We start from the raw sequence: 26166 nt of genomic DNA, 5'->3' as shown, positions 1-26166 counted from the left end.
TTGGCAAAATTTTTGGCTCTTTGGCATTCACTCATGGAGGCACGACTTTAACCTTTTTGGCTCTTTGGCATTCACTCACGGGGGCATGACTTTGAACTTTTTTTCACATGGGTCTGAAATTGTAGACTTTGGGCTCCTCTGGCAAGATAAAAGGCATAGAGTCTTTGGATACTTTACTTCTTCCATGTGTCACTATTTCTAGATGTTCCTACCTTGTATACTTGTCTTACAATGAAATCTTTTTGTATAGGGGAATGGGCTAAGGGAAGCCTTTTTGAGAAGGAAAGTGCTTGGCCAATGGTGAGCGATCAAAGGCCGCGCGCGAGCCATTGGTCGGGCCTTCGACTCCTCATCATTGGCTGGGATGGCTATGCGGTGGGGAGGCTTTAGCGTTTTGGTTGGGGTGAGTATTTTGTTTCGTTGAGTGAGGTTACGTAAAGTCATGTATTTCGGATCTGGGACGGGGCATTTTCTCGTTCTGAAAATGCTGTGATTGCCGGCAGGGCGCGTTAAGTAATGTAATTGCGAGTGTGCAGGGTGGGGTAAATATTAAACGTAAAATGGGTTACAACTTACAAACACCCGCCCCAAAAAAGAAAAAGAAAAAGAGCAGGGGTGTGACACGTGTGTGAAGTTGGGAAGGTTGAAGGGGCCGTACTTGATAACGGCTTGTTGTTGCAGTGAATACCGAAAATCAGTCGAGCCAGAAGTTTGGCAGCTAGTCTCGCGTTTCCAGATGGGGTCTAATGATGTCGACATCTCCGTCAGAGGCAGGAGTAAAGAAGAAGAACCCAAGGTTTCCCCATTCCTTATCGTCTCATTTCCCTTCCATTTCGATCTTTGCTCTTTCAGATTTATCCTTTTCTCCCCCCACCCCGGATTCTGGGCTTACATTTCGATCTGTGTGTGTTTCCGTGTGTTTTTCCTTTACTTTGCCTTGCATTTTCGTCCGGGATTGAATTAAATACTTGCACTTCCCGTGCCCGTTGGTCGAAGAGCTTAGGGAGCTTGAGCTGCCATTCCCCGCGAGAGTCGAGATGTTGAGTTAGTTTCCTTTGTGCCTGCAACATTTCGGACAGTATGTGATTATGCTAAAACCTTTGCATCCAAGGCACGAAGGTTGAATAGCATACTGTGTGTCAACAAGCCCGCCTACCGGCTGCACCTCGAGGCTGCCTTTTGCAATCTAAGAGTTTAATTCCTGGACCTAACATGTTGTCTCCTCAATGAGAGAATGACCTGTGTATAATGCTATCCCCTTTAAGAGTGAAATATCTTATAAACCTTCCTAAGGTGACCTACGGTTGTATAACGTGATTCCCGTCATCTAGCGTTGAGCTTAAGATGGAGAGAGATCCGCACTAGCTATGTTTTGGCCTGTTGCATAGGTAGAGTTAGACACGACAGCTTGGGGATGTACCTTGCTGCACTTTGCATTTTGCTCTATATTCCAAGGAGCTCTCGCGTACCTCTGACAGTAGATCTAATGTAGAACACTCATTGTCGAGAAACTGTTTTATAGACTATAACATAATTATTTGTTCTGTTAGTTGCTGCTTACGACAGGTTTGGTATCAAAATAGCTGCTGGGGCATTATTTCCAGCAAGAGCGTATAATCTTTTTATCGTTACGATTTATTCCAAGTCGTACGTCCTCCATATGCAGTTGGAATCTGGCCCCCTTCTTGCTGATTCAGTTTCATATGATCTGCTAAATCAAGGAGATGCCCTAAAGCATGTCATCACTTAGGACATTTACAATACAACATTTGGTTCAGCCGGGAGGGATGTTGTTCACCTTTTTGGCCACGCTAGGGAGAGTCCTACACTTTCGATGGCGTTTTGAAAAATCCATAATGGTTGGCATGTGTCAAAATTATTTTGTTGGGTTTATAAGTGGGAGAGTCTGTACTATTTTCAAATCCTTCTTAATGGTTTTTATTCAGCCTATCAGAGTACAAAGTGGTTTGCTACACTGCTTCCTCAGCATTATACACCTTTAAATCCGGCCTTAGTCAAAACTATCAGCCATATGTGCCTCCATCATCCCTGTGGTCACACCACTGAGACTAGGGTTTCTTCAAAGTATATGAATCAATAGCATACTTTTTGCACAGTTGATTTCTTTCTGTATCTGCTGATTCAAAGCCCTTCAGGCAGATATATGCCCAAAAAGAAAGCATTTGGTGCTTAGATATTGTGAGAGTCCAGACCTGCTCAGCTTGCAAAATGGTAATAATATAATTGAAATAGTGGGAGACTTCTTCGTTTTACCTGGCAACTAGAAGGTAGGTCTTTCAAAATTATGCTTTTCTTATACATGAACAGTGGTAGCGAAGGGATTGCTTTTTTCCAAGTATAGTCCTACGTGCATGCCTGATTTCTTTTTGATGATTTGGAATGCTTGAGAGTATGAATCTCTTGGCCAAACGACTGTGAGAGATCCAGATTAAATCATATGAAGTAAATAGTGCGAGTGAATTTAAACATTGAGCAAATCTTCCACTTGTAACATTAAAAAACGTTACAAAGTGGTGATCATGCACTCTGCTTCCCTATTTTTAGGGAAAATTGCTTTACCCTAGTATTATATGCGAATTTTGATGGATGCTCTACCCTTAATTTGTATGTCTTTAACCTTGATCATTGCTGGAACGATTTCCCCCCCCATGATCAATGGAGCATAAGTATTTGCATTTGACATGCTTTGCCTACATCGTATATAGCTGTCAATGATCAATGGAGCATGCAGTGGCTGTAAATTTTTCTCGGAATTCTGTTTGTGACACATGATATTTTGTTTATGGCATATACATTTGATCATTTTCAAGGCATATTATTGGCTGTGACTTTCATAGATGGCTCATTCTACTAGATGAAAGACTCACCGCAGGCTGTTCATGCTAATCACACTGAGACACGCCCTCGCATTTTTGAGGAGTTTCCAACTCTATTCAGCAACGTTAGTGACTGTGCACAGGCCAGCAAGCCAGCTTAGCAAGGGATATTTGTGGCATGCCCAGTATGGACACTCGTACTTCAGAGATCCTCAGTATCATTGTAAATAGAAGTTAGTAAATGTTCTTTCTCCATTTCAGCTTCTCTGAAGGGTGCAGGAGAGACTAGCAACATAGTACACATTGGACAAAGGCTTAAGTTATAGAGCACAAGATATTTAGGAGATAGTTCATGCAGATTTTGGAGGATCCGAAGGGGCATGCTACTGTATGCATTTAGTAGATGATTGTTCTAGAAAAACGGGGACTTTTTCAAACGTACAGAGAAGCAACAGACAAGAATATCAAACCTATACGTTCCCATTGAGGGGGGAATTTCAACTCCTCTCAATTTTACAAATATTGCAAGCATATCAAAGGCAGCTTGCGATAGCTCATACACCCAAGAGGCAAAACCACATTGTCATGGAGTTCACCAGGGGCCATGCTCAAAGTCAAATGTTTACCAAATTCATTCTGGGCATGAGCAATCAACATGACGATTTACATACTGTGTGCGCGTGCGCGAGGGCACTAATAGAAGCTCACTTTTTCCCGAGCATCTGCAATCCTTTTATGGCACTCTGCATTAGGGCCAGTTGGATTACTTTCAGTTCTGGCTTATATGCAAGTTTCCTAAAGATGTAATTGCTCTCCTTCTTGGAGAGACATATGTAATATAATTATCTAGATTTCACACACACACACACACACACACACATGTATGTATGAATGTGTGTGTGTGAAATCTAGATGTTTGGATGCTTCTCACCTCAGAGGTCTCCATTTCTCCTTTTCCTTCACTGGGCTCGCTTTTTGGTACTATGGACTATTTGGACACAGAGATTGCATTTTAGGATGGGACAACAGTTTCCTCAGGCATATGCTTTCTTCAGAATGTCCCTCAAGCAATCTTTATATGATAGTTATGCTGCGAGGGACTTGGATGCTACTAGCCTTGAAGTGTTTTCTCACTGTTTTTGAGTTCTTTTATTAGGCTCTCCTTTGGAGTCTAATGTCATGTACATTGATTTCATGCTAATTTTATAGTTACTGGTTTCACAAAAAAAAAAAAGTGTGTGAAATCTAGATAATTATACAGATGTCTCTCCAAGAAGGAGAGCAATTACATCTTTAGGAAACTTGCATATAAGCCAGAACTGAGAGTAATCCAACTGGCCCTAATTATCTAGATTTCACACACACACACACACACACACACACACACACACACACATGTATGTATGAATGTATGTACACACATACATACATATATACATATATACCTACGTGTGCGCGCACGAGCGCTGTGAGTGTGATACTTGTCATATAGTGAGATCTTTTGTTGATGTACTTTTGAGCTCCCCATTCAGGGGAAGCTATTGTGAAACATAAGGCATCAAGATCTTCAAAAAAAAAAGTGTGTGTGTGTGTGTGTGTGTACATAGACTACAATGTATACTTGTCATATACTGAGATCTTCTGCTAATGTAATGTTGAGCTCCCCATTTAGGAGAAGCTTTTGTGTAATATAAAGCACAAAAAATTTCACAAAAAAAAAAAGTGTGGGGGTGCTCTATTTGCGCGTGGCTTCTTTGGCTTGCCCCACTTGTTGTCATCCATGAGAGACGGTCTTACATTTGTTTTGGACCTGTCCTCTGGCTGGGATTTCTTTTTCAGATTAATGATAGGGCTTCGAGCTTGTTTTCCCTCCACTTCCTTTGGTAAACAGTTTTGGTTGTTTGGAAGACATGCTCCCATCCCGGAGTATGATCAATTCTTCTCTTGGTGTCGCTATTGGGCTCTTTGGTCATTGTATCATGCTCGTACCATTCAACTGTATGAGCACTCTTTGGTGAACATTTTTCCCCACATTTGTGCTTCTTTGCTTCGGTCTCTACAAGATGCTAATTCCCTTGGAGGCCTCTTGAGGCCCAGTTGGAAGTTTTTTATTACTGTTTTTAGTTTTGAGTAGTAGCTGTCCCACTTTGGGGCTATGGATGTACAATCTTCTTAATGCAAAGTTTCTTTTACAAAAAAAGGTTGTGTGTATACACACACTCTCTTTTTTTTTTGGGTGAAACCATCGATTTATTAACAAATGCAATTTACAGTTGCCACCACCAAGTCTGGCAGCCAAAAGCAGTGGGAAAACACTTCCAAAAGATGCAGGGAAATGTCGCCTCTATGATAAACATCATATAAGGACATATGCAAGGAATGCTTGAAAAATGCGTAGGTATCCAAAGGATAAGGCGAGGACATGCGATGGTTTCTATCATACCAAATGGTCCAGTATGCAGTAAATCTAACCTAGGAAAACAAGGGGCTATATTCGGCAAGGGAGGAGTGGAATCACATGAAAATCCAGAATTGTTTGGAGAAAGCATGTGAAGGGAAGTGAATCCTAAGGCCAACTGAAAGGGCCTGTAGGAGATCCTTGGTTGCTGAACAAGTCCACAAGAGATCTAGAATTGTTTCTTTGGGACAAGAGCAATGTAGACAATGCACATGTCCAATACAACGTCGGAGTGTGGTCTCCACAGCTCATTGGCATGATGCTACATTCATGGCGGGGGGATCAGTAGTAGTTGATAAGCTCTCGCAGTAGTCAGTTTCATCATCGGAGGTTCTGGCAACCCGTCTTTAGTCTTTCAAGTTTCCAATCCTCCAATCAACCTTGCCCCTAAAGATGAGGAATTGGGAGGAATGGTTGAATCAAATCGTGCAGTTGGTGTGTAAGCCCAAACCATAACGCCTATTCATTGTAGGAAAGGACATGAGAGGTATATGCTTCTGCCGTATTAGCGGACATGCAAATTTCACCTTGTGAAGTTTTCGTCCAAGTTGCGGCTTGTTGGTGTTGCGATAATTCTTTCTATCTTAAATGGTGCATTGCCCTATCGACTAGATTTACATGTTCGTTTGGGAGAGACTAAAATGAAATCGTTAAGACTTCACTAGCAGTTGTAGCTTGAATGAAGAGATTTGGACTACTTTTTGATTAGCCTTCTCCTTTAGTGCTAGCCTTCGTCATGGCTGAGTTTGCCCTTCACCTCCGGAGTGCTGACAGAAACTCAGTACAAAGACTTTATATAAATGGATGCTCAAGTATGTGTGGGTGTGTGGATTTGTATGTGGCATATTTTTATACTATGGTCTACACCCATTGTTGGGTGCTGATGACATTAGTGGGGATGTCATAGTAGCTAGTCCTTGTGTGATGGAGTTTATGGTTTTCAATCTTATGAGTGACTATCGTCAGATTGAAACTGCACTATGTTGTGTTTTTTTGAGGATGAGTTTGGGAATGTTCCTGGATTCATCTAGGTATTTGAAAGTACCATCCTCTTGACACAACAAGAGGTGTAGGAAAGAGTTTTTTATAGTGAATGCTCTCCAATGCCATACTGTTTCCCCTGTTTGGTAGATGTCTAGACTAGCAGAGGTATTGCAGGATTACTTGCCAATCAGCAATCAGTCGGCTAGGAAAAGGATTGCTAGGGATGTTTCCGGAAAAGGAGTCCGTAATAAAATCCCAAAACCACTGAAACCAGCCTCAACAACGTAAAGGTGGTAGGATCCACTTAATTACAGCATACACAGTAAATTGACAAGTAAATATGCACCACAAACAAATCACAGGGGAGCTAGAGCGTTCCTACTGAGAAACAAGGACACCGATTGGCCCAAAACGTTGGCGCCCCTTGCGGTATTTATTTTGTAGGCCATCTCCTGGTGGTTCTAGTGATGCCTATCGGCCATGGTATGTGCCTTGTAGGCATAAATATAGGCACTTGTAGTGTTAGTGCCTTTTAGGCCACATAGGACACTTAGTCCTATGTGACACCTAGGACACTTAGTCCTAGGTCTAGGTACAAGTACTTTGTACTCTTTTCTTTTCTATCATCCTAGTTGACGTGACGGCGTTTCTCATCAACCCTTGTACCTTGTACGTGCTCCTTTTTTGTCTGCGTGACCCTTCAGTTGTACAGAGCACAGATTTGCTTCCTGCGTCATTTTCCGTACTGTCCGTACACTTGTACGGATGCTTGTACAGACACGTACTAATTCCGTACGCTTCCTCCAGCTGCTGTCCCAGGCTTCCAGCGCTTTTTCATCGCCAAAACGTGCCTCATTGCTGGTTCCAAGCTGAGGCGACTGCTTGTAGGCTCCATCTGCAGCATTTTCGAGGTCCTCTGCAGTACCCGTGGCCATCTATCGCCACTTTTGTACTGCAGATCCAGGCGCCTAGCTCCTGCGACCTCAACTAGCCTCAGATCCAGGCATCCAGCTCACGTGATCTCTTCAGAGTCATCTGCAGGAGGCGTCCTGCTATCGTGACCTGCTCAGAGACCTCCACAGGAAACACCTGCAGCCACGCATTTATTTCGAAGTGCTTGAAGGCAGTTCCAGTTATGCTCCAGCCGTTTTTTGCACTTCGACCTGCTGCAGCAGCTCTGTGGTCTGTTATAATCTACCTATAGAGGTCTTTTTAAGTCTCAGCTTTAAGTTCAGAGGACCAGAAGCTGATTTACAAGCAATGTTTGCAGTCTTTCATTGTTTTTGACAGTTTTTACTGTCAAACCCTAATTTCCAACACAAGATTTAGGGCTTTTGACATCTGGACCTTCAACTTGTCAATACAATACTTTGGACAAGGTTGACAACTGAAATCCTTCCAAAAATTGAAGTTTTCAGTTAATTTCAGGTTCAGGACTGTCACATTGTGCCACGTCATCACTCAGGTCAACTAAATTTGGGGCTTTTGTGTTGGGAGCTCAATTTCAACTGGTGTTTGGGACAGTAAATCATACTTTTGCAGTTTAAAGCCTTGAGGCTATACATTGGGTTTGATTATCAGACATTGAGTCTTTTCTGCAAGACATTGAGTTAGATTATCATACATTGGGTCACATTTGCAAACATCTCAGCAAAAATTTGGGGCTTTTCTGCATTTGTCCTCTTTTTGGCCTATTTGCCCTCAATAAATTTGGGGCTTTTGCCAGATTTGCTGTTTTTGCAGTGAACATTGCCTGCCACAGTCACATTTGGGTCAGATCTGCATTTGCCCTTTGATTTGGGTCGGAAATTTGCAGATATTTGCTGTCATTTTTGGACAGCCAGCTTTTTGCAATGATAGCCTTGAGGCTTTTGGGTTTTCAGGTCTCTTTCAGGGTATCACATTTGCTATGGTTGGGAACAATCAAGATTTATTTGGTGTTCTTCGTGAAGATGATAAGTTGGATGGCACCAACTATCCGATGTGGTCTTATCTCATGAAACATATTCTTGTTGCAAAGCATTTGTGGAATATTGTTTTTGGGGTTAATTTGAGGCCAGCCAATGCCACACTGGTTGCCTCTACTGCTGGTCCCTCTGCAGGGGGTACTCCTCTTGATGCCTCATCTTCTAGCACTCCTGCTACTACTCTTCCAACTCAGGAACAGACAAGATGGGATGCAAGAGATGCAAATGCACATTCATGCATTGCTTTATCATGCAAGAGAATCATTATTCCACACATCCGGTGTTGCAGGAAAGCAAAGGATGCTTGGGATAAATTGGCTTCTCTCTATCAGATTCGCAATGAAGCACGCGTTGCATATTTAAGAAGGAAATTACAAGAAGTCAGCATGTATGAAGGTGACTCTGTGGATGCATACCTGACAAAGGTCAAGGAACAACTTGCCAACATTGATGAGGTGGTGCCAAATTCACAACTTGTCAGTACCACATTGAATGGACTGCCAGATACATATCAAGGGTTTGCTACAACCCTTCGATTAGTGGCCATGGGTAATCCAGACCACTATTCTTTTGATCAGCTAGTTACTTTGCTTTTCCAAGAAGAGCAAAGTAGAGCTAATAGACAAGCCATTATTCCTGATCATGCATTTGCTTCACAACAGACAGGAAGAGGCAAGGCTTCCAAGCCTATGGGCAAGCCAAAATCTGCGCATAGCAGGTGCAATTCCTCTCATGCATCTAAAAATACAGCAAATAAGTCAAAGAAGAAAAGATGCAACTATTGTCGCAAGCCTGGACATGACATTTCAGAATGCAGGAAGCGCATTGCTTCAGAGATAAAGAAAGCAGGATTGATAGTTAATGCCTTACATGCTATTGAATCCCATGAGTCAGTAGATGCTTCTCATGCACATGCTCTTCAGGATGATTGGGCATGGGCTGTCCATTGCTCATTTGATCCCTCCAAAGCTGATGCATTCTTTACTGCTAATGATGCTCAGTCCTGGTACTTTGATAGTGGTGCTTCCAAGCATGTCACATCTTGCAGACAGTTGTTTCATTCTTTAGCTGATGCACCTCGAGGGGGGACTGTCACATGGGTATCGCTTATACCAACCAAATACTGGAAGATTATTGTCAGTAGAGATGTAATCTTTGCTGAACATTCAGCTTCTCCTCTTGTGGACTGCAAAGCTAAGCCAGATGTTGACATGTTTGATGCCTTTGAATCTTGGTTACCTTTGCCATCCTCAGAAGAGTACTCTGACCAGCAACATGAGCCTTTTGCAGGCCCTCCACCAAGCAATAATCAGCCACTACCTCATGCTGATTTGCAGGTTTCTCTTCCGGCAAAAATGATCCCACTATTCATGATGCAGTCATTGAAGAAAGAGCTGTCAATAGACAGCAAAGGCAAGTTCCCAGATGGCTTCTTGATACATTGAGGGACAGCAAACAAGATCAGCCTTTTGCTGCACGGACAATAGACAACATGGTCACTTTCTTGAGTTTGCACTCCTTGCTACAGCTTGCAATGAAGAGCCTCTGTGCCATAAAGATGCTTTTGACAGCAAAGAGTGGATGGATGCAATGAGAGCTGAGTTACATTCCATTGCTAAAAATGACACCTGGGAATTAGTAGATCTCCCTCCCGGCAAGCATGCCATTGGAACCCGGTGGGTCTACAAATTAAGAAGGAAATCTGATGGTAGCATAGATCGATACAAAGCCTGTCTTGTTGCAAAAGGGTATGCCCCAACTTGACATCAAGACTGCTTTTCTTCATGGGGATCTGCAGGAAGAAGTATATGTCACACAACCTCTTGGCTTTGAGGTTGTTAATTCTGGAAATAAGGTATGCCGGCTTAGAAAAGCCCTTTATGGTTTGAAGTAGGCACCCAGGGCATGGTATGCCAAAATTCATGCTCACTTACTATCCCTTGGTTTTCAGAATAGCCCCACAGAACCCACTCTTTATGTCCGTGGGAGTGGATCTGATTTTTTAGTGCTGATTTTATATGTGGATGATATGCTCATCACGGGCCGAGATACTCAGCAAATTGCAGCTTTCAAGGCTGATTTGCAGCAGGTTTTTGAAATGTTAGACATGGGACAGCTCCACTATTATTTGGGCATTCAGTTTGCTCATGTTGAGGGGGGTATCATGATGTCTCAGTCCAAGTATATTGGACAGCTCCTTGATCGTTTTCAGTTGGAGGATTGCAAGCCAATCTCTACTCAAGTGGACCCTGGCTTCAAATTCTCAGCTCATGATGGGAGCCCACCATGTGATATCACTCTTTATCAGTAGGCTGTTGGATGCCTTATTTATTTATGTCACACCAGACCTGACTTGCAGTATGCAGTATCTCAGCTCAGCAGATTCATGCACATGCCCAGTTCACAGCATTGGCAGGCAGTGAAGAGAGTCTTCAGATATCTCAGAGGCACTCAGAATTTAGTCCTCTTCTATGGTGATCAGGGTTCACTTACCATGCATGCTTACATGGATAGTGATTGGGCAGGATGTTCCAACACCAGAGTGTCACATACTGGCAATTGTTTTTTGCTTGGCAATTTATGTATCTCTTGGCTCAGCAAGAAGCAACCAACAGTTGCCACATCTAGCTGTGAGGCTGAGTATAGGGCAGCTTTCATCGCTACAGTAGAGTGTGTTTGGCTTCGACAGTTACTTACAGATCTTGGTATTTGCCAGACATCCTCCACTATTGTCTACACTGACAGCCAGAGTGCTTTGGCCATTGTGCGTAACCCAGTGTTTCATGCGCGTACCAAGCATATTGAAGTTCACTATCATTATGTTCGGGAGCGGGTGTCAGCAGGAGACATAGAGTTGTCCTATCTTCCGAGAGAGGACAACATAGCATATATGTTTACAAAGGCACTTCCTCGTCCCAAGTTTGAAGTCTTCCAATAGGCTTTACACTTGGTTCCCTTTGTTACATGATCTGACATCCCTTGTACATTCATAGGTGGCTATATCCTTTTGGATGAACATGTGCCACCGTGACCAGAAAATACCAGAGTACTTCAGCCCATCCCATGGAGGGGGGTTTGTAGGCCATCTCCTAGTGGTTCTAGTGATGCCCTGTAGGCCATGGTATGTGCCTTGTAGGCATAAATATAGGCACTTGTAGTGTTAGAGTCTTTTTAGGCCACATAGGACACTTAGTCCTATGTGACACCTAGGGCAGTTAGTCCTAGGTCTAGGTACAAGTACTTTGTACTCTTTCTTTTCTATCATCCTAGTTGACGTGATGGCGTTTCTCATCGATCCTTGTACCTTGTACGTGCTCCTTTTTTGTCTGCGTGACCCTTCATATTTAACATTCAGAGCGGCTGATTACAGAGGTCTCTAGGAACTTGGAAGTTGCACCACAGGCAAACCAACACCCGCAGACTCCCCGTCCAGCCCACCTTGTAATTCCTTGCTCAACTTCAAACAGTGAACGGCATCCAATCACTAGACAATCTTGTATCCTCAGCCAACCAAAGCATGCAACCGAGGCCCTAATAGCATCCACTGTCTGAACCACTCTTGCAATTGCACAACCAAGTGCCCAACGAGCCAAACACGGCTGAACAACTGCAAGACAAAGCCCTCAACAGCTGAACTCTGGTGCAATCAAACAACCAAAACACTTCCGAGCGGGTTATCTCAATGTATAGCCTCCCTGGCCATTGCCCAACAGCATAAATCAACTCTTCTTCGTGAGGAAAGAAACCCAAACGTAATAACTAGCCAGCAACCAATCAGGGAACGGCAAAAACAGACCAAAAAGCAAGCCTCCTTCTACCTAGTATCTACAGAAGAAAGGTCGCCTGGGCTTGAAAACCCTAGATCCTGCGGAGCTCAGCTGATTTTGCCCTGGCACAGCCCAGGAGCAGCCTAGAATAGAACACCCACGCTCGGAAAGATACCAAAACCAGCCACAACACCCAGAAAGCTCCAGAAATTAGGTTGAAATCTCCTGTAGAGCCTGAAAGCCTGAAAATGCTAGTCGTAGTTCACTCGGAGCAGCCTAGTCAAGTCCAGAACTTCTTGAACAGCCCTAGAACCAATCGTAGGCACCTAGAACAGCTTGGAAGAGCCCAAAAGCAAATCGCAAACTGGAGCCGACACCTTGGCAGAAATCACCACTTGCTACAAGCTCCTGGATCAATTGCGATTTGCTCTGGCAGGCCCGGCCCTTGGGTAAAAACGAATTTCCTTGGTAGGCTCTAGATCACCTAAAACTAGCCCTTGGGTAAAAACGAATTTCCCTGGCAGGCTCTGGATCACCTGAAACTAGCCCTTGGGTAAAAACGAATTTCCCTGGTAGGCTCTGGATCATCTGAAATTGGCCCCTGGGTAAAAACGAATTTCCCTGGTAGGCTCTGAAATCTCCTGGTAAAAACCGATTTGACTCTAGCAGCATCTGGCAGCTCCAAATTGATGATTTGGCTCCTTTGGAACTGATTTGGCCAACTGCTTCTAAAAGAAGGGCTTCCCCCCCCCCTTTTAAAGCCCTAGGCTCCAAAAAGCAATGTTTTTTTAATTGCACCACTCTTTTGGCCCCTGAAAGCAGTTTTTTAATTGCACCACTCTTTTGCCCCCCCTGTTGCCCTAGGAATTAATTGCCTAGTAACTGAGTGCACATTCACTATTTCCAAGGGCCCACTAGGAATTTTAATTCCCGAAGTCCCACCCCATGGCCGGACCCTCGTGCCCCAGAGGCTCAAGGCAGTCACGCACAAATTACGGGAGTCGCAAATCAAGAGTCCCATAATTTCACATCCTCGTGATAGGATTACTTGCATATCAGCAATCAGTCGGCTAGAAAAAGGATTGCAAGGGATGTTTCCTTAAAAGGAGCCCATAATAAAAGTGGTGTCCTAGCTACCAAAAGCAGGTGTATGAACCTTAGTGCACATTCCAGCAAGCATTTGTGTCCATGGCTTCTGCTAAGCTGCAAAAGTAAGTAGCATGGTAGCTTTCGAAGCAATCAAATGATAGTGTATGTTTAAGATGTTAAGTCCTCCATGCATTTTTGGAGAACAAACTAGCTCAACTTTCAAGAGACGGAGAGCTTTCTTGTCTTTTCTTGTTTTCCAAAGATATTCCATTGCTTGTGACAAAGTATTCAAGTCTTTTCCCATGCTATAAGCGGCAATTGGAACTGTCTATAAGCCAGGATGTTTGCTTGAATGGTGCGTAGTCGCACATGTAGCGGCTAAGTAGACAGCTTTGAGTAATCTAGTTTTTGTTGTATTCGTTACATCACCCAAGAAGTTTCTTTTTTAAAGATATACACCAGCACCCGGCCATAGTAGCTCATGCCAATCTTTTGTAGTCGGTGGCAAAAGCTTAGACTTTTGAAAATTGATATGTAACCCAGGAATGCAATCCATATAATTCCAAACTATCCATGATGGAGCATTGAGTGTTATGCGGAAAGAAAAAAGAGTCATCTGCATACGCTTGTCCACAAAATGTTGGAAGTTGCAGCCCATGCAAACTTCCCTCAGTTGTAAGTTTGTCCATGTATAAAAATAATGGGTCGGTAGCAATGTCATAAAGTAAAGCACTGAGAGGGCATCCTTGCCTTACTGATCTATCCAAACTCCACAGACGGGAGAGGTCACCACCAATCATGCAACGAGTAGTACTATTTTGATATAACCAAAAGACATTGCACATTCTTGAACCAAAACCCAATTTGTGCATTAACATTTTTTGTTGGAAATCAACCAACAGAGGGTACGCACAGCGGAATATTGATAGAATAGCCCAGGAGCTCGCACAGTGTGTGTGTGGGAGTGGAATCACAAACGTCTTTACTTAATGTGCATCACATAGATGTGCAGACTCATCAATAGACAATAATCGAGCCAGATACAAAAACCACCAAAACAATATATTTCCATCCAAAGCTATGGACACAATACAAACGAGATAGATCCAAAGTCCCACCAGAGCGTGGTCCTTTGATCTTACCACAAGGTACAACTACTATCTGCCGGATATCTCTAGACTTGAGCCCGCGTGCTCCACCTCGAGCGAATGTAGACTCTCCTTCTAGATCACAACATCTTGCTGCCCTAGAAGACAGCCAAGGTCCAGCCCCTAGGGAGCTCAGTCTGCAGCACACCTTCAACTCTCCTCCACCCCCAGTGTGAGGCCCAAGGGAGTGGCTTCTGTCTGCTCCTGCTTTTACTGAACTGTTGGATGATGTTATGAGGCCCAATTGGCCCAAAGGGCCCCTTGAAGTGGCCGACTGGAGCAGGCCTTCTGGCCAACTCAGTCTGCCCCTAAAACTGCCCCCACATGCCCTTTATTTGGGGCTGTGGGCAGCTTCTCTTGGACTCTGTGCCCTCTGCCTTTAAGTGGGGGCCCAGCCCCCTTGCTTTGTGTGCCAGCCCCCTCCCACTCCCCTCTATGCATGGGGCTGTGGGCTGGCCTATGTGGCTGACAGCTTCCTGGACCTATATAAGGGCAGGGTGCTGCCCACTGCAGCCCCTTTCTTCCCTGCAACATCTGTACTCTGCCAGGCCATCTTGCAGGCCCTTTAACTTGCTCTTATACCTCGCCCAAGACCCCTCCTTGTCGGCGACTTTCATGTGGAATACCACACCATGTCTGCTGCTTCAGATCAGCCTCTTCCAGGCCAGATCTTGCTTCTGAATGCTTCAGATGATCCTCTTCCAGGCCAGATTTTGCTTCTGAATACATTGCCATCTGCTCCTGATAACCAATGACCTCGAGGATGAGAAGCAATTGAATCTCTGTTTGCCATGTGGGAAAATTGCTTCTATTGAATTTTTCTATCATACAGAGACTCTTGTTGGGTTCCATGTGTGCAAGGCGGGTAATGAAGTGCTCCTGTAGGCGTTTGCAGCAACTGGTTGATGTCCTCAGGTGCTCCAAAATGCAAACGCAGGCCCCAAAATCTGCAAGTCGGCTAGTATAGATGTGCTGGAGGCCTTGAAACAGCTCGGAGGTGGCTGGAAATGCAGCTTTGATGTGACTCAGGGCATCGAACTGCTGGAGCAGATTAGTTAAACACCCGAAATGCACCTCTGATGCAGGTGGCTATGCAGCATCAGCACATAAAACGCTGATTTTGGCGATGGAATGCTCCAAAACAACCTCGGGGGTCCACACGTGCAGGCACCTCTTGGGAAATGAGCCGACCAGCAAGCAAGGAGGCTGCCAAGGGTGTGTAGAGCTCCAAGAAATCCCAAATAGATGCGGCAGGCTGTGGAGAGGCTCAGGAAGATGCAAAGGCCTGAAAGGAGAGGCGACTAGAGGTGAATGAACCGGCAAGGAGAAGACAGCATAGGACAGGTTTGAGCAGAGTTAGGGTTATGGCTGAAGAGGGAGATGACGTTGCAGGATAGATTAGGGCAGGGCCGACCTGCTCTGATACCATGAAGAAAACATGGAGTTGAGGGAAATGGTGGAGAGAGAGAGAGAGAGAGAGAGAGAGAGGCTAGGGTGAAGAAGAAAGAAAGAAAGAAAGTTTATTAAAGTCTTCGAAAGACCGATGGGTCTATGAGACCGAGTGGAAATGATTTTAAAAAATGATATTCAAATGAAGACATAATGGAAAGGCTTTCATTCATTCATCCAATATGATGTAACAAGCGAAGTACAAGCCTCTATAGAATAGGCACACACACTCTAGTACCACGTGCATATGGGATAACTCCCAAGGTGACACGCGGCAATCACAGATAAAACCAGTACTAGAACTCCTAGTAATCACACCAAGACACCTCCTTATGCTCTCCTATAGGGTGTAGGTGTGCACATAGGTACTATGCAGAATGGCTGATCTTATCAACGATTTGCCCCAAAAGTTACAGATTTAAATTATACTTATTAGAAAGACTCTCCCAATGAGTTAACACAGAGGTCTTTATGGGTGAATTTGGATTTGCTGTCTCAGATTACTGTGGCTAGTGGCTAGCTAGCTTTTGTTTATCTTGGCCTTGCTTGTGGAATTATCTAAGCTCTTTCCCAGAGAGTATAACTGGTATTATGTGCTCAAGCTTCTGAGCGAAGGCTTATCAATGCACTAGGCACTATTGAGATCCTTATCGAATTGATAGTGCAAGGAAATTTTGTTAGAATTTATGCGAGTCGGATTATCGCACTACACATGCATGGTATAATCAATCTATGAAGTGCCATGACGTTTCTTCCATTACTTGGAGTGTTGCCTCAACTATAAAGCATCTTCATACATATCAAGAAGAGATGCGTACTCATCCAAAATTAACCTATCCATCCATTTGGGCATCATTCGATAAAATCCTTCAAACTTCCAAATATGTGAGTGCCTTGCATTGGTACTAGAAATATGGGATTTAAGGGCTCAAAGAGAGAGTGTCAAAATCAGTAGTCCAATCCAAATCGTTGTAAGCATGTAAATGCAAGCTACCCCGCCTGGAAAACAACAAAGCAAGAGATTGAGTAGCTTGTAGGTATGTGAAAACACGCTTCACAACTGGCCAATGTGAAGTCTTTGGGCTGTTTTTAAATATGCTCAACTGGGATACTACATACTGAATGTCTGGCTGTGTATTACACAAGTAAATAAGGCATCCTACAGCCTAGCTGTAAAATGGTGGCATCAAACTGCTCACTGTCATTATGCATGGATAACTTAAGCCTTGGCTCCATAGGAGTTGTAATAGACTTAAGTTGGAACCGTTCAAGTAGTCTCCCAATGAACTTGGAAGTTGGGCCACAACAAAACCAATGCCCTTGTCATCTTGTATAAATTGAATGCTCAAGTAGTAGTGTAGGAGCGCCAAATCAGACATCTCAAATATCTCTTGCAATTCAGCCTTAAAATTTGCAATTTTGGCAGCATTAGTACCCATGAGCAGCCTATCATCAACACACAAGACGATGATGATCAAATCACCCCTTTCTTTCTTGACATTAAGGGTGCTTTCATTTGGACTCTTTTGCATATGTTGGCTGGTCAAAAAGGTATCAATCTTTGCATACCAGGCTTTAGGAGCCTGCTTCAAGCCATACAAGGCTTTCTTTAACCTGCAAACTTTGGCCTTTTGTGCCAAGTACAAAACCAATGGGTTGAGACACATAACCTCTTCCAAGAGGTCCCCTTGCAAAAATGCAGTCTTGATATCCATTGATGTACATGCCATCCATAAAAATGCAGCCATGACAACCATATACCTAGTATACCTAGTGGTGGTCAAGAAGTGGGAGCAAAGGTCTTGTCATAATCTATGCCCTTTTTTAGCATAGCCCTTTGCAACAAGGTGGGCTTTGTACCTATCTATAGAACCATCGGATCTGCGATTCCAATAATGCTCCCACTTTGCGTCTACTGCTTTCTTGCCAACATGCAACTTGACCAAGTCCGAAGTGTGGTTTTTCTAAACGAATCTTGCTTGCATAGCCTTCATCCAATGCTCATTAGTACGTGCATCATCTAAACAATCATGTTCATCCATTTCCAGCAGATTACTGGCCCAAGGTGAATCAAAATAGTTGGCATCCTTAGTGTCTCTAGTGTCATGACGCGTGTGGCTAGGAAGCAGTGTAGAGAGCTCGCTCTCTTGGAGAGTACAGAGCAGCCAGCGAGGGATTCTCGTGGCTTCCTGCATTGCTGAACTTTCTTCTTCACAACATCTTCGAGTTCTTTCTGAGTGACAGAGACCAGCCATCGCTGAACTGAGGCATCATTAACTTGTGAATCCTGCTGCAAATTCTGAAATTCAGCAGGTATATCAGCTCTAGTATTAAAAGAAATGGGCAACAGTCCTTCAAATGCATCCAATGAACCCTGATTTTTGTCAAATACAGAAAGTTGCATTATCAGATTTTCAGCAAAAGTAACTTCTCTATTAGTGAAAGCTTTCTTGGTAGCAGGGTTGTAGAGTCTATAACCCTTGCTTTCCATGCTGTAGCCCACAAATGTGCATTTCTCAGCTTTGTCATCAAGCTTTCCCCTCAATTCCTGAGGTACATGTGCATATGCTGATTCCTGAGGTACATGTGCATATGCTGTGCTTCCAGATTTACGGAGGTAACTGACATTGGGTCTGCTTTCATACCAAACCTGATAGGGTGTCATAACTTGGAGTGCTTTGGTAGAGTTGGAACGCCTATTCAAAACATGATATTGAGCACATTATTGCTTCCATCCTATCCCCAAAACATGTGAGGCAGTCCTTTGGCTTTAATTATGCACGTGGCCATTTCCATTAGTAACCTTTTCTTCCGCTTAGCTTCTCTATTATGCTCAAGAGTATAGCGGACCGTGCATGAATGTATGATGCCTTTTATGCCCAGGAAGTTTACGAACTCCTTGGACATGTACTCCCCTCCTTTATCCAAATGTAGGGTTTATATTTTGCAACTAGATTCTCCACCATAGCAATGAAGTGATTAAATATAGTGAACACTTCTAATTCTCTCTTGAGTGCAAAGACCCAAGTGAGTCTTAAGAAGTCATCTAAAATGAAAGTGACCTCCACGAGATTGTATCCTTGTAGGAGCTCGAGAAATGCGGCTATGAATAGAAAAATCACTCTTTTCTTTTGGCTTTCTATTCGTGGAGGGATTACATAGAACTTGTGGAGGTCCATGTTTGGGGCAGATTCCTCATGTATCGTTGCCTTTTTGCTAAGTACTCTGCGTCTTGCATGGTAGGGGTAGATGTAGAAATTGTGTACACTTTGTGCTCTTTTCTCACATGCATTCAAGATGGAAAAAGATTGCGATAGTGTGTTCCTGATAACGCCAATGCATAAGAATTCTCCTTGCCACGATCTAACACTCAAAGGTGAGCTAAAGTCCTCTTCTAGTGAATGAGGAACTAGCGAAAGCTAATTCTTCTTTGTCCTTGGGACATACAAAGCATCATGGATGTGGAGATCAGAGCCATCAATGGCTGTAAGCACGTGTGGAAAAGCAGACCCGAAACAATAATTTTCAGATGTGTTTTGAAGCTATTCAGATTGCATACTATTAGTGTTGTGGGGGTTTTGCTCTAGTATATTCATCCATGAAGAGATTTTGGACTACTTTTTGATTAGCCTTCTCCTTTAGTGCTAGCCTTTGTCATGGTTGAGTCTGCCCTTCACCTCTGGAGTGTCGACAGAAAGTCAGTACAAAGATTTTGTATAAATGGATGCTCAAGTATGTGTGGGGGTGTGGATTTGTGCCCTTCACCTCTGGAGTGTCGACAGAAAGTCAGTACAAAGATTTTGTATAAATGGATGCTCAAGTATGTGTGGGGGTGTGGATTTGTATGTGTGAGAGCATACGTTTATACTATGGACTGCACCCATTGTTGGGCGCTGATGATGTTAGTGGGGATGTCATGGAGTTTATGGTTTTCAACCTTATGAGTGATGTACTATGTTGTGTTTTAAGAGTATGAGTTTGGGCATTTATCTAGATATATAGTGTTGTTGCATTCCCGATAAAGCTTGCTCCTACTTGTGTTCTCCTCATCCTCGCTCCATTTTCCAGCATTTTGTAACAGAGCAAGCAGTCCTCACTCCCAAGCTTTTGGAGGTGTTGGGAGTGAAGGGCTGCCTGTTCTGAATACCAAAAGTGGGAAAATGGAGCAAGGGTTGAGGAGAAGACAAGTGGGAGTAAGCTATATCTAGAACTCAAATCCTAGAAGGAACCCTAACTAGGATTAACACATATTTGATGATTAACTCAACTTCAAACTTAACTACTAATTGTGTATTAGGGGAAAAAAACCTTATTAAGGAAAAAATTGCCCCTAACCCTTATTACATTGGTCAGTGCCTTAGAGATTAATATTTCTAATAGATGTGGGAGTTGTGTTTCTCCAAGGTGGACAACTGGTAGGTTTTGAATGAAGAAACCGAACCTAGATCAATCATCAGAAAAATAATTCAACATGTGATAAAGAACTCTATGCTTGAAAACATGGAGGCACTATTTGTATGGTGTTCTTGCCAAAGATAGAGTCCTTAACAAAATAATCTACACACACACAATTTAGTCAAAAAGTATCTCTATTGGTGCAAGTTTATTGGTTTCCAATCCACAATCACCGGAGCTAGAGAGGATAAAGAGCACGCACTTGTTAGGAGTACTGTGCATCTGATCATGAATAACTCCTTGATTGTATTTGGCCTATCTTTGATATTCTCCCACATTGAGAGAGAGGATTTCGAACCTTGCACAATGAGAAAAGAGCACGTCTACTAGGAGGCAATTGTAGGTTTGAGGGGAGCATCATTACTTTTTGGTCTTGCGCAGATGTAATGGCTCAAGCTTCTCTTTTTAATGGAGAGGCTTTCTTCATTTGCATAGGTGTTACACTTCGCTACCTTACTCAACCTATGTGACACGATTGATAACATGAATGAGTCAGACTAGTAAATGTCTTCTTTCACAAATGCCAATTTAGATGGAATAAGTTATGGCATTTCTAAGTGTAAGCTTGAAAATATTCTCAAATCTTGGAATCCCTATGAAATATAGTTGAGGGAACTAAGAAAAGTCCAAAAACAAACTCACTCACATAAACTTTAGTATCAAAGATAGTATAATACCCGCGGTTAAAAATATGAAAATCCCAAGTGGAGCATGTATGAAGGTGCTAGACACAAAAGGACTCGGTTATAAAAGACAGCCTAGGAAGATTAGGATGCAGGAGGTGTAATATAAATGACCATCTGAACCAAGTTAAGGACATGCTAGATCAGCTGTCAATGCATGGAGAGAAGATGTCAAATTAATTCGTTGATCTTCTTCTCAATAGCTTATCTAATTTGTGAGACTTCTTCATCACCACACTCTCACATAGGGAGAAGGCTCTCACCTTAACCCTAGCTTCATGGTTCCGTCTTTCTGAGGAAACCAAAAGGCAAAGCAGGAAATTAGATAGTTAGGATGATAGAAAATAATATCAGGAAATAATAGATAGTCAGGATGATAGTCTTGATGGCTAAAAATAGAAAATAATAATAGAGATAGCTTTCAGTTCTAAAATGAAACAACATGATAACTCCAATTGTCAACATAATGACAACGAGGGGTTTTTAATGAAGGAGGTATTGATTATGCTCCATAACAAGATATATCATTTGATCCTATCACTGTGTTAGTGGAGGAGAAGAGAGATGAACCCATTGTTGCTGTAGAACCTTCATTTGAAGCTGGTGAAGAAGAATCTAAGTTTGCCTAGACGATGTTACAATATTGTTAATAAGGGCGAATTATAGATAAAACCTCCAGAAGTGAGAAAATACTTATGAGATCTTGAACTGGAGCTGTGCTTTACAACTATCAAAAGTATCTGAACCTGAAAAATATGAAGAAGCCAAAGATAATCTCAAACAACAAGAAGCTATGAAAGACAAGCATGATAGTGTCATACAGAAGAAGACTTGGGATCTAGTACTAGACAAACTTACCATTGGGAATAAATGGGTCTATTGTTTTAAAGCCAAGAGTGATGGACATAGTTGCATAAAATGCCGTTTCTTGTGGCCGAAATGGAAACGGAAACGCTAGCTGTTTCCAAAATGGCATTTCTGGTTGCCTGTTTTTGTTTAAAATTTAAAAGAAATTAAAAAAATAAAAAATAAATAAATAAATTTTTTGCGGGGGGCTTTTCTAAAACACCCTCCAGCCTCTCCATTCTCCTCTACCCTCTCCACTCTCCTACTCTAGCCTCTCCACTCCCCTACCCTCTCGATCCTCCTACTCTAAGCTCTCCACTCTCCTACCCTCTCCTACTCTAGCCTTTCCACTGTCCTACACTCTCCTACCCTCTCTACTCTCCTACTCTAGCCTCTCCATCCTCCTACTCCTCTCCTCATTCTCTTGCTCTCCCTCTTCTTTCTCCCCATGCTCTCCCTCATCTGCAAACTCTCCCCCCTCCTCCTCCTCCTCCTCCTCCTCTCCATCCTCTTCCTTAGAGTCCTCCTCCTACTCCTCATACTCTCCCCCTTCTCCTCATAAAGTTATTTCTACACATAAATTGTACCATATTGCGGTTTCTTGTTTCACCGTTTCGGCTCGGCCCGAAAACTCCGTTTCCGTGTTTCTGGCGTTTCCGTTTTAGCATGCAACTATGGTGATGGAAGTATCATCTATGAGGCTGACTGCTACAAGTGTCTTTTTGATTAAGGCATGGATGCATTTTAGTGGTAGAAGAGTGAGAGCTGTTTGCATCTGGAAGGAGCCTCCTTAGTAAGATTAAAGCATCAGAGAGATTGTAATTGTTTTGCAATTACATCCTGTTCAGAGTGTGTTCATTTTGAAGATAGACTGTAAAGTGAGCTCTTTGGAGTATGGAGAGCATTTACCTTGCAATAAGCTCAGCATATATTCAATTGGAGAGAGTTCTTATCCTGAATTCTTCCATGGCAAGCAAGTATTGATATTGTTTTGTTTCATATTACCACATAGATCACGTGAAGATTCAGAGAACCTTGTTCACTCACTGAATCTAGACCTTCAAATCATAGCTCAGGGATGTGCTTTACCAAATTGCTTAGGCATGTTGATTACGGCACAAGGCTGGAACTGTGAGTGTACACCAATTCTTCAAGCATGCACCTCACTCTCTTTAAAGTTGGATATGAGGTTTTTAAACAGGTCAGGATAGGGTAGACATCTAATGTCACTCTCTAAAATGTTATGAATGATGTGATCATGTACATCTGTGTGTATGTACATATGTATGCCTCTATTCACAGCGATCTTACTCATTTCTTGTTAATCTCATCTCTTTCTTCTAAAATTTCACTTAGTAAAAGGAGGGAAGGAAATAATTCGTCCTCTGCTTGACAATAGTGAAGTTTTGGCTAGGTTTTGTTTCATCTATTTTGGTGAAATCGTAAGTCTAAACTCAATTGAATATGTTGATCGTCTAGGTGGTTAGTCCTCTCTAGTTTCATTGAAAGGATCTAGTGTTTGAGTTCTTGACAATGGCAAACCTCGCTCTAGACTTCAATCTGTTAAGATTGTTGATTCTCTAAAATGTCGTTTTTCAGTGTTACTTTTTTAAAACAAGTTTCTAATTGTACTTTGATACTTGCCAGGCCAGCACTTTTTTAATCCCACCATACATTATTGCAGAAGCAATGTCAACCCTCCATGAAGGCCTTGACTTGAGATGGTCAGGTCCTATCACACCCACAGAGATGAGATATGTTGAGCAGTATGTGCAAGCAAGGTATCCGGAATACTATAAAGGGCCTATTCAGCAGGAAAGCCTCCCAATCGGCTTTTCAATCCTGAAAGAAGATGGGGAGAATTCAGAGGATGGAAGTGGCCCTAGCTCAGAGAGACGATCTCCAGGACTAGGACCTATGAGCCGAGATTTTTCAGCCTCTTTTGGGAACTCTCCCTCAGGTCTCAGGAAAACACAGCTGGACGAAGGTTCTCGTTTGCAAGATATGCTTAAGAAGCGAGCATTTTTACCAGACACATCAATCTCTGTTCCAGAAATGCATGCCAGGAATAGAGTTCTGAAACAATGTGGTGTCACTGAAGATGACTATATCGTTATTTTTACAACTGGAATGAAGGAAGCAATAATGTTAGTGGGGGAAGGCTATCCTTTTCAGAGGCACACTGTGTATATGAGCATTTTAGAGGAAGAGATGGATGGTATAAAGCCTTACGCTTCGCATAAGGACGCAAAGTTTATGCAGGCCCCTGTGAGTTGGTTGGACCTGAGAATTGCAGGATCACAATTGTCTCAGCATTTTAGAAGAAAGATTAAGCACACTCCAAAGGGTTTGTTTGCTTATCCAGTTGACATAGGAGGCACTAGAAACTCATTGCATTGGGTATCAGAGGCACAGCGGAATCTCTGGCATGTGTTGCTAGATTGTACAGGGCTTGTGCTTGAACAAGATAAGCTCAACTTAACCCTACATAAACCTGATTTTGTGCTTTGTACTCTCCCTAAAGTGCCACAACACCCTACCAAAATCACTTGTCTTTTAGTTCGTCGGAGTTCTTTTGTAACTGTACCCCAGTGATTATTGTTTTTTGGGCAGGTCGAGTCCAAAAAAACTGGCAGAAGGTGGTGGTTTAGATTTTGAGCACCATCCTCATCAAGACGGGTTGTTGCTTCAAGTCTCAATATCCACCCAACTCTCTAACTCCTACAATTATAATGCAGGGAGCTTTTTAAAAAAATGTTGTACGAGGTGGCTTGAAGCCTATTTTTCTGTATGTGAACTCATTCAGTGTGTAATATATATTGGCTGAAGTGTATCTTACCACTTAGAAATTGAACTGTTGTTGTTGACTGTTTTTAATGATTAGCAAGTTATACAGACTGTAAGAAATCTTGAAATTTATTGCTTTTAATTATAAAACGGTGGCCACATGTGGACGTGAAAATCCAAAGCATCATTGCGTGCGTGCAGGTGCAGGTGCATGCAGGGGGTGGGTGTGGTCCGTGAAGCATTTCATGTCCTCACAAGACATCTTCATTTTCCACCCAACCGACGGTTCTTGTTTTAATTATAAAAAGACCTCTGTTACAGTCAATAATGTGGAGTCTTTAACATCATTATATGGTCAAGTCCTAGACGATGGCAGAATTTGTTGCAAACATTTAATCCAACGTGAGTAAAAGCGATACTCTGCTACTCACTTTTTCTGTTGAGGCTCTATTTCTCCGCTTTAGTTTTTGCAACCTCCCTTCCACACTCAAATCAATAACCATGGTCTTCTTTGCTTCTTTAGAACTCAGGGAATTCAGTGCTAACAAGAACCTCATGATAGAATAGTTGGACTTACCAATCTGTCCGTGGCAGAAGCTGACAACGGTATAAGCATACAAATCACACCTTCAGACAGTTAGCTGCATGCCATCTGTCTATGCAGTTAACGAGCGTCTTTGTAAGCTTAGTTAAGCGTACAAATGTTGTGCTTTCGTGTTGTTTATTCTACCCAACAGTCAAATGCCCAAAGAAAGACAAATGTTTGTATTTAGAATAGAGAATTGCACAACTTACCACAAGGAGAGTTGAGGTGCAATCCTACATATAACACGATGCCAAAACAACAATTCACCGTAGGCTGCTCCTTAGTAGGTCTTTGTATTCCATGGCAGCTTTTACAAAGCTTATAGAAACCAGAATGGTATTTTGACTAGAAACTCTTTCGGACCTCCCATTGTCTCTCTGAGGGTAGGCTTGCCACATCTTGATTGCGTCCGAGGTTAGGCCTCTTAATATTTTACTTAAGTTTCAACTTGTGTCCTGATGTGGAACTTGATGGATGTTGGGGGCAGTAAAGAGGTAAATCATGTATGGCTCTGAAGTTGGTATCCATAGTGGAGCACTTGGGTTTGTGGCATAGCTTGGGTCGGGGTTTTGGTAAGTCATGGCTTCTTGGCTCGGAGGTGCTAACATTAAGGTCTAGCCTTATCTAAACTTGGCGCACGCTAAGAATGATGCGCAATTGCCAATTGTTTATGTTGCATGGCCAGATCAACAAGTCTTCTAAAATATGGCTCTTGTACAGTAGTGTGCGTAGCCTTGGCAATGGTTTTTGCTTAGCAGTAAATGCTGACATATAATTATCATACAAACTAGGTATCATCGGTAGGGATGATGAAGGCCTTACATGGGATAGCCCAAGATGGGATACCTTCTCGTATACCCAAATAGGTGGTGGGAGGTGGTAGCATCGTGTATTGTTGCACATTTAATTGCCATTGTAGGAATTGTTGGCATGCCAGTTTGTTTGGGTCATTGGTTGACAAGATATATTTGACATCTTTTGGCGCACACTGCCCAATTGTGTCACGCAACCTTGGTAGTTATGATTGTGGGCATTACCATGATTGTTACCATCAATATTATCGTTTCTTTGTATTTTGCTTATTTTGTTTGGAGGGGGAAAATAAATCTA

The 26166-nt window shown here is 42.7% G+C and overlaps 1 protein-coding gene across 2 annotated transcripts; it reads left to right on the top strand.

Moving 5' to 3' along the window:
• The first annotated feature begins 303 nt into the window (after positions 1–303).
• LOC147891678 (molybdenum cofactor sulfurase-like) lies at positions 304–24504 on the top strand. 2 transcript variants are annotated; one of them, XM_087388640.1, is made up of 3 exons: positions 304–403; positions 682–796; positions 23331–24504. In XM_087388640.1, exons 2-3 carry the CDS (start codon positions 737–739, stop codon positions 24276–24278), a joined length of 1008 nt encoding a protein of 335 aa, XP_087244766.1. In that variant the 5' UTR covers positions 304–403; positions 682–736; the 3' UTR covers positions 24279–24504. The 2 variants fall into 2 exon arrangements, with proteins under 2 accessions (XP_087244766.1, XP_087244765.1); XM_087388639.1 differs by lacking the exon at positions 304–403 and adding an exon at positions 449–518.
• The last annotated feature ends 1662 nt before the right edge of the window (positions 24505–26166 follow it).

This window comes from Dipteris shenzhenensis, chromosome 17 (genome assembly GCF_047967505.1).
Source record: "Dipteris shenzhenensis isolate YYH24624 ecotype China chromosome 17, Dip_SZ_1.0, whole genome shotgun sequence".
NCBI classification, from domain to species: domain Eukaryota; kingdom Viridiplantae; phylum Streptophyta; class Polypodiopsida; order Gleicheniales; family Dipteridaceae; genus Dipteris; species Dipteris shenzhenensis.
The sequence above is the reverse complement of the archived record's forward strand: the minus strand, read 5'-3'. Positions and strand labels throughout refer to the sequence as shown.